Here is a 13,437-nt window from a genome sequence, read left to right on the forward strand (position 1 = left end):
TGATACAGAGAAGGCAGATTTTGCCCTTTTCTCCCTGGCCTCAATTCCATCTCATGAGGGTACTTATGGGGGTGAATTTCTACCATTTCTACCAGCTCTGGGCTACAAGGACTCTGGGCCACAATGACTGTTTCATCTCAGATGAGAGCTCCATGACTCATTGAAACCCACTGGAGCTGTGACATGATTAGGAGTCCCCCCTGGCCCACCAAGGGTCCACTGGAGCCTCTGCCCACCCTGGCTCCCAGAGCCCTTCACTCCCAGCCCACTGTCCCTGAGTCCTGAGAGGTGGGTAAAGGGGGCTTTAACCCATTTTACACACCCGAAGATGGGGGCACGAGGGTGAAGGGGTTGAAGAGGCCAGATGGCAAGGCGGCGACCCAACTCTGGATCTGTCTACTTGGGCTGTTGTAGGGTAGAGGGGGCCGTTTATCCTGCTGCGAGGGTAGGGTCCTTGTCCAAGGCCAAGCTGGGCCAGGGCTGCTCGAGGTGGTGAATGGACTGAAGGGCAGGCCAGGCTAGTCTGCGGGCCAGAGAACTGAGCGGCAGTAGAGGCCTGGAACTGATGGCTGGGGTCTGAGAAGCCCAGTGCCACAGGCACCTCCATTCACTGCCTGTAGTCTGCAGCCAGCTTCTCTGTTTCCCAGAGCTATGAAATGACGAGGACTCCATGGGTTATGCGCTGAGCCCTGTCTGGCCACACGGAGGACCTGTCATCACTATCCCCATCCTTCTGCAGTCAAGAGGCTGAGGAGTTCTGATGAAAGGAAGGCAGGGCCAACTGGATGGGGAGGCAGCGGGAAAGAGCAGAGCCAGGGTGGGTGGCAAGGGGTCCCAGACGCCGACACAAACAATCTGCTTCCCATAAACATGGGCGCCCACACCAGCCGGCCGCACCCGGCGACTTCTGTGAGTTGGGAAAGTGCGGGTATGTTTACTCGCACTCCCCCGTGCCAGCTGGTATGCTGGGCACAGCTTCCCTCCCAGCTGCCTCGACAGCCGGCGGCTCCCAACTCAGGGAGGGGGAGCAAACAGGGGCCCCTGGTTCTTGCCTGCAGTTTGGTTCACCTCAGACTCAAATTCCCCACCCAGTGCTATTCCAGGCCACATTGAGAGGATGGGGGCCCTGAGAGTCTCCATGGCTGATGTCCATGTGGCTGTGCTGTGCCAGAGTTGTCTCCCCTGCTCTCCAGCCCATCTGAGTAGACAAAGGCCTGGAGGCTGGAACTGTCCAGGGACACTTGTCTTGAGTTCAGGCAACAGATGCCCCTCCAGTGGGGTCCATGCCCTCCTCCCTCTACCCCAGCTGCTTTCTCAGTAGTTGCTTCTCTCTGGTGTGTGGTCAGTGCTCCAGTATCTCAGCACACCCAGAACCAATGGATGCCAATTGCAGGTGGGTGAGGTTGCAGGGAACCAGTGCCCCATGGGCCCTGAGATGTGTGGGTCTCTCCATGCCTCAGATTCTCTGCTCTGTGAATTCTGTGAATACTTTGTCTGAGTGCCACTCAGCAGTGGCACCTATATGAGGTCATGCATCATCCCCAGGAGGCCAGGGCAGATTCTTGGCTGTGAAGGTGTCTCCATGGTATTGCACCACCCACCCCAAGGCCTAGGTTAAGCATCTCAGATCAAGGAGTGGTGGGAGCTCAGAGGCAGGGGCTCAGGGAAGCTGCTTGGGGAAAGTGCTTCTTGGGCGGGCACTCAGCAGCCGGTGCTAGAGCATTAACTTGTGACCTTGGAGATACATCGTGGATGCCTTTGGTCCTGCAGCATTTGTTTTGAGATACACAGGAGTGTGCCTCATGCTGGCATAGGCAGGCAGGGACACTGGAGTGTGCCCCCTCTCCAGCCCCCTTGCCCAGGGCCATTTGGGATTGTCACCTCTGTAGTAGGGAGACCTCATTTGATTCTTTCTCACTCCAAATCTGTCCCCAAAGCATCCCTGTGACCATCAAGGGAGCCAGAGCTTAGGGAAGATAAAGTCATAGACTGCAAGCTTCACATAGGCACACGGCCATAGGAATGCTGTTATCTAACGATGGCAGCCTGGAATCCAGCCACGGTGCTGGCTAATGATGGGTGAGTCCCTTCTCAGCATTCCTGACAGCTGGGCTGGAATAGTCCCTGTGGTGGGGGGCTCACTACTTATCCAGGTGTTGCTTTCAGGCTTTGGGAGTCCTGAGTGTGAGAAAGTTCCTCCCGCTTCCGAGCTGGATTCTGCAACCCTGTTCACAGAAGCCATCAGGAACCTTGGAGAAAGGACCTCTCATTTTGGAGCTGGGTGGATACCATTTCCTTCTAGGACTGTTCTCCCTTGAGATACAGGCCTTAACACTGGAGGCCTCACTCAGGTCAGGCCTGGTGTAAATGGATAATCAGGATTGCCACAGTTTTCAAGTCAGTTTGGAAATTCGCATATGTTTCAGAGGAGGAAAGGGCTACACCCAGGAATAGACCATGCCCAGCGTCTCTGGTGGGTGGTGCCTTGCCTGGGGGCACATTCAGGGCAGGCCTCACAGGCAGGCTCTGCACAAGGGCAAGCACAGGGAGGTTGGCACAGACTGGCCCTTGCTTGGCTGGGAGGATTTGGTTTATTGTTTTGTGTTGGGTTTTGTGTCTTTTGAAAAACAAGAGATTGAGCCTTTTTATGACATGGATTTTACAGCGTAACGAGGCAGCGTAATTTCCCATTCTCAGCGGCAAGTGCACTTTTTACACTAATTGCATAATTAGACATAATGTACTAATTGCGGTAATGGATGACAGTCAACTAAACTTTAACTTTAAAAACAGGGAGGCGTTGCTGGGGGTGGTAGGGGGGGCTTCAGGCCCCTGTGAGTTTTGTGAAGGGAATCCTGCTGGTGAAAGCTCCTAGAAGTTGCCTCTTGAGGACAAGGGACCACAGAGCCACCGGGCCTTTCTCACCTTGTGGTCAGTCACATATCCCTCCTTCCTGGAGGATCCCCCTGTCCCCACCACCTGGGTATCTGCTCCCCTTGCCCTCACACCCTGTCTCCCCAGCTTCTGTCCCCCCAACAAGCCCTGCTGCAGCCACTGAGCAGTCCCTTATCCCCGCTTCTCCCAGCTTTTGCACCTGGCGCTACTGCTGCCAAGCGTCCCTCGTCCCTGTCCACCCACAAAAACCCCTGCCCAGCCTTTCATACTGCTCAGATGTCCTCTCCCCTGGAAAGCCCTCCCCAGGCTTTTTCTTGCCCCCTACCACCTGGAGCAGGCCAGCCCCACTCCCAAGTGTCTCCTGCACACCTCTCTCTGCTGCCACCTGTCTGGGCATCTGTCCCCTCTGGATAGAGAGTCCCAGGAGGGCAGGGACGAGGTCTGTTCCGTCTCTGCTGTTCCAGGGGGATGTAAGGAGGTGGGGATGGGGGAGGATAGTGCTATTAATGGGCCGCTGACCCAGGAGACCAGGCCAGGCGCCCTCCTCCCTACTCCCACACTGCTGTGTGACCTCCACTGTAGCCCATGCAGCCTGATTGTAATGGCCTGGTTCTGTGTCTGTGATGCCCTCTAGACAGAGCGTTCATCCCAGGCATTCTGTACTGGATATGAAGGGGAATTATTAATGGGACAACTAACATCACAGTGTACAAAACCTGTGTGTGGCAGGACACCATATACAGCTGAGTGACCATGGGGCCACCCCGCCTGGGATGGTGGCAGTGTGGCATGGCCACTTAGGAACCTAACATGGCAGTTGGCAAAAATGTCAGCAGCTGATGAAGCATGGAACTGAGTGGCATGCAGCCCCCCTGCCTGGGCACCGATAGTGTGCCCTGAGGGCTCCAAGGGCCCCTTGCCCTACTGTAAGCCCTGTGCCAGGCCGGTAAAGGACAGGCCTCAGCCCCCTCCTGGGGAGCTGCCAGTCACACACCCAGTCTCGTGGCTGGTGTGTCCCCAGAGCAGCTGGATTAGGGTTTTTGTGTACCCACCATGGGGCAGCCCCTCAGTCCTATCAAGAACTAGGCTATAGGGAGAGCCCTGAGGGGTGCAGCCTCTCCTGGATCTGTCCCAAGTGCTGTCAGTGGTAGAGGGTCCTCAGGTGCCTGGCTACCCCATCAACCCTCCAGTCTTCAAGGTGGATTTGCAATTATGTCAATACCCTCTGTTTTCTCACTGAGGCAGAAGGCCAGGTTAGCAGCCTAGAAGGGGTGGGTGAGGCAGGGGGCCCGGACCTGGCTCTGTCCTGACTGGCTAGGGTCCTTGAACTGGTCACTACCTGTCCCCAACTCCCCTACCTCCTTGTTGGCCCAGCTCAGGCTTCCTGAGCCACCACAAGCCCCCTAGCCACACAGCCAACATCCCTGACATGAGTGTAGCCCAGTCTGGCAGCTGACCCCAGCCTCCATCTGCAGACCCTGTGGCCTCTTGAGGTGGTTCCCTCCCCAGGGCTTGTTCATTTGGGTCGGGCCTCAGGAGGCCTCGCCCACGGTCTCTCATCCACTGGCTGCCCTCCCTGCAGGGGCCTAATGGGCGGTTAAGACTTTCACCTGGCTGCTCCCTGTGGTGAAATGTGGTGAGGGGATTGGAGCGCCAGTCTCCCCGGAGTCATGCCTCGGGGCTCAGGCCAGGGGTGCTGGAGCACCTGGCAAAACCCCAAGGTGAGCTGGATCTTTGAGGAGACAGCCGGCAGCAGGGCCAAGCCTGCGTCAAATCTTTCTTGTTCCATTTTCTTTCTGATTTAATTTTCCAGAGATTAGGGCTGTTCGCCTTCGCTGCGGAGAGGAGCCTTGCGTGCGAGTGCCTGTTTTGACTCCCAGGGTTGGGTGGGTGCTTAGTCGATTGGGCTGCCCTGCCAGTCTTTCCCTCGTTTCCCTCCAGCATGGCCCTCCCACCTTCCAGGGGCCTCAGTCTTTCAGCCTCTGCCTGCATCTGCCCCAAGCCCTTCAGGCCTGCCCAGTTCATCCTTATGCCTCTTTTCCCATGGCTTTGCCTTCAAGTTTAGGGATAAAGATGGGGAACAGAACTGTACAAAGAGTATGACCTAAAGCAAGGGCTTTGGATTCGACCCAGTTCAAACCCCGGTTTTGCATGTGCCTTAACCTCTCTGGCCTTCAGTGTCCTCTCTGCCACATGGAGATGATCAGAATGGACCCTCCTCAGGGGTTGTAGGAGATCAGTGAGGTCACGTGTGTAAACCGCCTGCCCCAGAGCAGCCAGAGCTAACACTCGGGGCAAACAGGGCTGTTCCTGCAGCCGCCTTGGCCCTTCCTCCTTGCTTTTCCCCACTCTCCTTTCCCCTCTCCTCTCTCCTTTTCCTCTCCCCTTCCAGCTTCTCCCTTGCCCTAGGCAGGTTTGGTGGTAGCTCAGGTCTGGGCTCCCCTGCTGCTGACTTTCTAAAATGCCTTCTGATTGGGGCCTGTCCAGGTCACTTGTCCTGAGGCCTTTAGTTTCCTGTGGTAGCTGTCTCTATGTTCCAGGCACGTTGGGGCTGGTAGTTGGACTCCCCTCTCCCAGGCAGGACTGTTAGGAGCTGTGGGAACGAGGCTGGCTCTCTTTGCTCCTGCCAGCATGCAGGCTTCCTGTCCAAGGTCACCATTCCTGCAAGGGTCCTCCAGGCTCGCCTCCCGCTTACGCGGAGCCATGGGGGAAGCAGGAGGCTGGGCAGAGGGTTCGGGACTTCTAAGGAGGCATCAGCCCCCACGGGCCCTGTGAAGCCGTAGGATGGAGGGCTGGCCGGACTTGCCCTGATGCCTAACTGAAGAACTGCTAGAGCTGAGAGAGGGTTGGAGCTGGAGCCAGCCCTGGGGGAGGGGAGAGGTGGAGGGGCAGGTCTCCATCACTGGTGGGATAGGAGTGCCCTCAAGGGAGGAGGGCACCAGCTGAGCCATGGTCACCAGTACATGAAACAAGGGAGGGAACCAGGGATTCCTGGGAACAAGGGGCTCCAAACAGACTCCTGAATTGTCCCTTGGGACCTCAGCCACCCCATTCTCCCTGTTCCTCAGTCCTCCGCCACATCCCCACCTGGCTCCAGTCTGCTACCTTGTCCCACCAGCATCCTGGCACTCTCTGTGGGTTAAAGCTGCTGCCTCTCCCTCCCTATCACTGCTGGCACAGAGCTGGGGCACCCTGGGATCAGCTGGGCCCCATCGTGCTCCTTAGTCCAGCAGAGGTGGGGCTGTGCTGGCTGCGCTGCTGTGGGAGCAGTTGGCTTTTTCTAATTAACTCTCTGGGCCAAGGGCATCAGCGGGCATTGCCATCCTGCTGTGGTGGTTGAGGCTCTGCATCCGGTGCACCCTGGCCTTTCTGCCACTTCCCAGCTGGCCCTAGGAGCCAGGGCTAGAGGCTGGGGCTGGAGTGGGGCTAGCCCTGGGCAGAGTCTGTGCACTGGAGTTGCCCTGGGCTCTCCTGGAGTCCTGCTGGGCCTGCAGGTGGAAAGCACCTCCCTGGACCACATCAATGTAGAGATGACTTTTCTCCCAGGATGGGACCATCTGCTGGGCTGTGTCACTTAGATCTCCTGGGGATTTGGGGCTCAGCTCAGGGCCCACCCTAGAAGACAGGGACAATTGGAGCAAGTTCAGGGGAATGTTGAGGGGAGGGCTGTGGCACTAGGGGCTATCATTCGAGGACTGTTGCACCTCAAGGGCTCATTTGGGATTGGGGAGCAGGCTTGGCTGGCAGCGTGACCAGCCCCTGCACTTCTGGGATTCTGCTCTCCTCTCACCAGAAACCCCTTCCAGCCCATTTCCCTGGCCTTGCCCTAGAGAGGATTTAGATAGCAGGGCAAGGTGGAGGGGATTCAGGAACAGCATGAGTCAAGGTATAGCTGTGGGAACTGGCCTGGCCTGGAGACCCAGAGGCCTGCAGGCACATGACAGGTCAGTGAGCTTGATGGGACCCAGGTGGTGGCACCAGGGCCGGCAGAAAGATGCTGTGGTGGGTCCTCGAGTAGAAGTAGAACAGGAAGAAAGCACGGTGGATGCATCCCTGGGCCCTGAGGGCTCATGCAGCTGCAGGCAGAAGTTGAGGAATCAGACCTGGGCCCAGCTGGCCCTAGGGCTCTGCTTTTGGACGTAGAATCCAGCATATGCATTTGCCAGGTGTCCACTGCACACAGACATGGTGCTTGGGAGAGAGAGAAGGAAGCTGGCCATGGCTATGCCCTATCAGTGGCGTCCCAGTGTCTAGGCTCCACCATTATCACCTCTGGGGCCGAGGCTAAGGTGTCGGAGACAAGGACAGGGTGGCTCAGTGTGGGAGACTGCCCAGACCGATCTGGGAGAACGGGGTGGGGCTGGAGGTGGGCAGACCCCAGGAAACTGAGGCTACCAGCTCAGGAATGGAGCCGATGGCTTTGGACAGCCCCAAGTGTACAGATCTAGCAGGGAGAGAATGGGGACAGGGAGGGACTATGATTCCATCTGCAGAATTCTGGTGATCCCAAACTAATAGCAGTAACAACAGCACAGGCTGCTCAAGGCATGGGTTTGCTGTCCCCGGCCTGTGAGGTGGGGACTACTGTTCTCTCATTTAATAGATCAGTCACGGAGGTTCAGAGATGAGTGACTTTTGGCAGAGTCTCAGCTTCCAAGGCCTCATGTCACCTGTTGGTGCCCTGAGGTGTGGGCCTGCCACTTAGAGACCCGCTCACTCTGCGGCCCCCTGATCCCCAGCACAGTCACCATGCCAGGCTGCAAGGGGCACCCTGGAGCCCAAGAGGAGGGACTCCTAGACTTTCCCAGGAGAACCATATGGTCCTGCCTCAGGTCCTGGGGCTGTACACAGCCATGGACAGCCCAGACTGTGGCTGCACCTGGGAATGACCTTGACAGTCTGAGGTATGAACTTCATCCCAGGCCAGGAGAAGCCGGGCAGCGGTGCCCCCTGCTGGTGCAAGTGGGTCGAGGCACCACTCTCCAGAGGCATCGGTGGATGTGGCTGAGACCATGGTCACACACACCCCAGAATGATCTGTCAAGGATAGGTGAAAGCTGATGGGGGATCTGGCTTTGCCACTCAATCACCTGGCCTTGACCTTCCCTATCCTGTTTCTGTGCCTCAGTTTCCCCAACAGTAAGGTGCTAGGCTCTAGGTTCCCTGCCTTTCCTCAGTGATCCTCAGGGTCTGACCCCTCCTCACCCTGTGTCTCTAACACTGTCTCCCTCTGTGGACGTCTGTCCTGAGGCAGGGCCCAGGGGCCCAGGCAACATCCTGGCCTGGCACTCATTCGGGGCCTCTCTCCTTCCTGGCCATGTGGCCAGGCCTCAAATCTCGCCCCCTGATTGCTGCTACTCTGCGGGAAGGAGCGACTTCACCACAAATTATTTTGTTCTAAAAGAAGGACAAAAAGAAAAGAGAAGCCGGGAGGGATGGGGGTGGCGGGAGGAGGAGAAGATTGCCTGAGCCAGCTTTGTGTGGTGCTTTAACCCCTGGACTGCCAGGCACTGGGTAGCGGCAGGGCAGGGGCTCCAGCGGCACCCAACCCCCCCCACCCCATCCCCCTGTCAGATGACAAGGTCTTATCTCCCTGCCTTCTCACTGTCACTCTACCGACCTTATCTCTCTCTGCTTGTCTGTCTTTCATCAGCTGCCTCTCCCCCCTCCTTTTCTCCCCTCATCACCTCCTCTCTGTCTCCACATCCCTCCACTTCTGCTCAGCCTGGTGGCACGGCTCAGTCGTAGCAGCCTATTCTGTGACCTCTGGTGGTGAAGGAGCCTGTGCTTGGGGCACAGACCTCCTTGGGTCTCTTGAATGAACACATGGACCCAGTCAGGCTTGGAGACACATGCAGCAGTATATGATGCATACAAATGCACACACACACACACACACACATGCACACGCACACACCCAAGACCCAGCCGTGAACAAAGACACTTGCAGAAATCTGCTCCTAAGACTCACAAGCCCCTGGGGGGTTAGAGACCCTAACCCCACCCCAGCCCCAACATGCAGGCACGTGCACACAAACGGATATGTTGAGCCATCTCACACACACACACACACACACACACACACACCCCTCATCAGATTTACACTGCCACATGCACTTGCACACAGACCACCCCCCTTGGAGGAAGGCTGGGCAGATTCATTCCCCCCAACCTGCCCCTTCCTCCCTGGTGCCCATTCCCCATATTCTGTGCCCTGAATGACAGAGGAGCCCGTAGGATTGCCCAGAGCTCCTGCTAGTTTCTGCAAGTGCCCTGGGGCAGCACCCACAAAAAAGGGTCCAGATGCCTGAGCAGTGTGGAGGCGTGGCTGTGTGTGTGCACATGCATGGGTGTGAGCATCTTTTTGGGATGGGGTGTGTGGTGTGTGCTTATTGACTCCATCTCCCCTCAACCTCCTGCCTCCTCTAGAGCCCACTCTTCCCCTCTGCTATTCACAGTTACCTTGAGCTAGTCGGGGGGGGCTGCTCATGACCCTGAAAGGGGGGGCCCTGAGGCCCAGAGAAGGCAGTGACAACCCCATCCCACCAACCACAACGACCAGCCTAAACTGGGCCCTCATCCCAGATGCAAGCTACGGAGCCCCTGGCCTTGCCCTGCCTTCAAGTCTGTGGGGGCGCTGGCCCTCCATGCCCTCTCTTAGAGGCCAAAGACAGGGTCTGGGTGCGGGTGAGGACTGTGCTGAAGTGAGCTGTGCAGAGGGGTATGCAGGGCCCATGTCATGGGGACATGGGACCACCTGGTCTCACGCCTGGCTTCTGCTTCCATCCAGATTTACAAGGACAACCGGAACCTGTTCGAGATACAGGAGAATGAGCCTCAGAAGTTGGTGGAGAAGGTGGCGGGGGACATTGAGAGCCTGCTGGACAGGAAGGTGCAGGCCCTGAAGGTAGGTGTGTGTGTTGGGGGCAGGGGGGCGGCACTGAGGGAGGGCCAGGTAGAGAGGTCCTGTACCATGAGGGCAGTGTCCTGAGCCTTCATCACGTGGCCCTCCTGAGTTCAGCTGGGCCAGCATCAGCAGGGCTGTGCCCACGTGGAATGTGGGCAGCTGCGGCAGGAACAGGATGATACTATCTGGAGTAGCTGCATGAGAGGTGGTGACTTGGAGTCTTGGGGCTCTGTGTGAGCCTGAGGCTGGGACTGGGGCAGGCCCTACCCCTCCCTCCTTCCGGGCCCGGGGTTTTCCCATCCTTTTGGGTCCCCAGGTTTGTTTATGGGTGGTGCCCTGGGTGGGCACCTGGCCAGGATAGTAACCTGCTGCCGGCAGAGTCTGCCCCTGAGGTAGGCTGCAGGCTGTCTTGGAGGGACTGTCGAGGGGACTCTGCAAGCCCCACAGAGAAGGCCACGTAAGGATGGGGGCTGCTCTGCCCATGGCTTTGAGTGTTTCTCTGCTCCCCCATCTGGGCCTCTATATTCGGAGAGGTTGTGCCTGTCAGCCTCAGGCCACTGTAGTTCTGAGGGGTAGCAGGAACATGCTGGGCTGCTGTGACAAAGCAGGCAGACCCCTGGCACTCAGCCCATTCCAGGGAGAGTAGGTGGGATGGGGCTTCTCAGCTGCCAGGTGAGCAGGGAAGGTCATATGTAAATGAGTGAGAGGCATCCAAGCTCCCCCCAGATCAGAGGCATACCTGCAGTTGCTCCAGCCTGTGTCAAAGACAAACTAATCCAATAAAAAGGAATGAAGCTGGGCATGGTGATGCACACCTGTAGTCTCAGCTACTCAGGAGGCTGAGGCTTGAGCCCAGGAATTCAAATTCGAGGCTGCAGTGGGCCATGATCGTGCCACTGCACTCCAGCCTGGGCAATAGAGTAAGAACCTCATCTCTTTAAGAAAAAAAAAAAAAAAGAAAGAAGAAGAAAAGGAATGAAGTCTTCTGATGCTTGCTTGCTACAACATGGATGAACCCGAAAACATTATGCTAAGTGAAAGAAGTCAGTTACAAAAGACCACATGTTGTGTGATCCTGTTTCTATGAAATGTCCAGAATAGGCAAATCCATAGAAATGGAAAGTAGATGCATGGGTGCCTGGGAAGGGAAGGGATAGGGAAGGCCTGCTAATGGGTACAGGGTTTCTTTTTTGGAGTGATGAAAATATTCCAAAATTAGATTGTGGTGATGGTTGCACAACTCTGAATATACTAAAAACCACTGAATTGTATACTTTATTTGGGTGGATTTGCTGGTGTATAAATTGTATCTCAATAAAGCAGTTTTTTAAAATGAGCAAGTCTACACAGGCTGTGCCCAGGCTCAGGCCAGGGTCCTGGCTGGGTTAAGTTAGGGTGGCCACCCCAGCCCACACCCGGCCATATCCAGTCCCCAAGAGAGAACCAGAATTTCCTTCTCCAGGAGTTGGGCCCTGCTGTCCCCCATGGGATCCCCTGCCTGTCCCTATGTGACCTGGGGCCATGGAATAGGTGGAGGCTGCTTCTTGGGGCCAGCTTCCCAGAGAAGGTGGACTCTGAGGACCTCCCACCCAGAGGACCCAGAGCAGGGCTCCACCCAACCTTCAGATCTCCTGGACACGAGTATGGGAGACAGCGGGGAGCAGGCAGAGCCACGCCTTCTGCAGGGATAGCAGCCCATTACGCTCGCCTCTCTCAGTCAGCGCATCGCGCCCCACCTTCTCACCTTTCTGAACTGGGCGGGCCTGGATGCCCTTCTCCTGCCTTTCCCTCATTCTCCGACTTTGTCTCCGCCCCACTTCCTTCCAGACCCCTCATTTGCACACTACTTCCCAGCTTTGCTGCCCCCTGTCGAGTTTACAAATGTGGGTACCCAGCCCTGAACTTGTGTTGGAACTGTCTGATAAATGCGGGAAGGGGCAGCCCTCAGGCCTTTCAGCCTGCCACTCACCCAGGCTGGCACAGCAGGGGTGCTGAGTGGTGGCAGAGACAGACGCCTGACCCACCCTCCATGCGTGGAGCCCAGGGCCCAGCCTCCTGCCCAGCCCCTTGGGAATCACAGGGCTGGGGTCTCTTTCCAAGCCACTTGCCCCACCCCTAAAGGAACAATCAACTCCGATAGCTTGGGAGGAGCAGCCAAAGGCCTGAGGTCCTGGTCCCAACCCTCTCCCTGCACCCCCCTTGCTGGACTCTGCTATGTGAGGCAGACAGATGTCTCTCCCTTCTACTGCACCTGCAGCCCAGCCGTGGCCTGGGACAGCCAGCACTAAACAGAAATTATTTTCTTTTCTTTTTTTTTTTTTTTTTTGAGACAGACTCTCACTCTGTCGCCCAGGCTGGAGTATACTGGTGCAATCTTGGCTCAGTGCAACCTCCGTCTCCTGGGTTCAAGTGATTCTTGTGGCTTAGCCTCCCAAGTAGCTGGGATTACAGGCGCCCACCACCATGCCCAGCTGTTTTTTCTATTTTTAGTAGAGACAGGGTTTCACTATGTTGGCTAGGCTGCTCTCAAATTCCTGACCTCAGGTAATCCACCCGCCTTGGCCTCCCAAAGTGCTGGGATTACAGGCATGAGCCACCGCATCTGGCCCAGAAATTATTTTTTATGAGAAATGATGGGGAAAGGCATGCACTGACCAGACAGACACTCACCGTGTGCTGAGTCTATCATGCATCATTCTCACAGCAACCCGGAGAAGAAAGCCCTGGCTACCCTCACTTCACAGAGGGGGACACTGGGACTCAGAGGTGCCATGCATCAGGCCAGGATATGGCAGAGCCAAGATTTGAGCTCAGGTCTCCCTGACTCTGAGCCAGTCCCTTGACTCCCCACATTATTCCTGAGGCATGCAGTGAGCCCACAGCCCATGGTCTCCCAGCGCTCCTGGGCAGTGAACTCCTCCTGCTGCAGCACCCCCGGCTCCAGACACACGAGATGCTTCTGCCCATATTCCCAGAGGAAGGGGAGGACCACCCTTGCCCCTGGTTGGTCCTAATTGTTGAAGATGTGCTTTGGTCTTAATTATGTTTTAAATGTGCTTTTAATCAAGTCCTGGCCCCTTTCTCCTTTTTCACATTTGTTTGCAGCCTGAGTGTATATGGAGGGAGGGCTGTTGGGGGACTGGACCCCCACCCCCCACTACATTGTTCCTCTCTCCCTGGACCCCATCCATTAATCCAATTTAAATCCTTTGCTCTGGTCTGGAATTCTAATTGGGGGCTTGCAAAGAGGGAGCTGAGCAACACAGGACGGAAGTTCATTGTCTCATCTAATCAGGGACAATCAGATGTTTGTAACGAGTTTCTCCAAGCTGCAAAGGGTGGTTGCTGGGGCCAAGAGTCAGGAGGGAGCAGGCCAGATCAGGGGCCTTGCAACGCAAGCAACCAGCATCCCCAAGTCCGGGAAACAGGCTGGGCCCTCAGCTTCAGAGACATGCAGGGGTACCTGTCTTGGAACTTTGACTACCTAGGGAGATGGGGGCCTCTGAACTAAGGCCCACTCTCTCAGAGTCTTGAGTCCCAGGAAGAATAGGGAGGTGGCTAAGTTCTTATAGCAGACTTGGACCCAAGTCAGGACTCTCCTGCCCTCCCAGCTGGGCCCTGTTCTACAGCCTGGC

General features: G+C 56.6%; 1 protein-coding gene across 4 annotated transcripts in view; it reads left to right on the forward strand.

Annotated features, from left to right (window-relative positions):
• CACNA2D2 (calcium voltage-gated channel auxiliary subunit alpha2delta 2) overlaps positions 1–13,437 on the forward strand; it is a 141,791-nt gene that overhangs the window by 60,216 nt on the left and 68,138 nt on the right. For all 4 annotated transcript variants that reach the window (XM_030811702.1, XM_030811704.1, XM_030811701.1 and 1 more), the window contains exon 3: positions 9,686–9,802. In XM_030811702.1, coding sequence (XP_030667562.1) covers positions 9,686–9,802 — 117 coding nt within the window. The remainder of the gene's footprint in view (positions 1–9,685; positions 9,803–13,437) is intronic.

The sequence above is a fragment of the Nomascus leucogenys genome, chromosome 4, assembly GCF_006542625.1.
Source record: "Nomascus leucogenys isolate Asia chromosome 4, Asia_NLE_v1, whole genome shotgun sequence".
Classification (NCBI taxonomy): Eukaryota; Metazoa; Chordata; class Mammalia; order Primates; family Hylobatidae; genus Nomascus; species Nomascus leucogenys.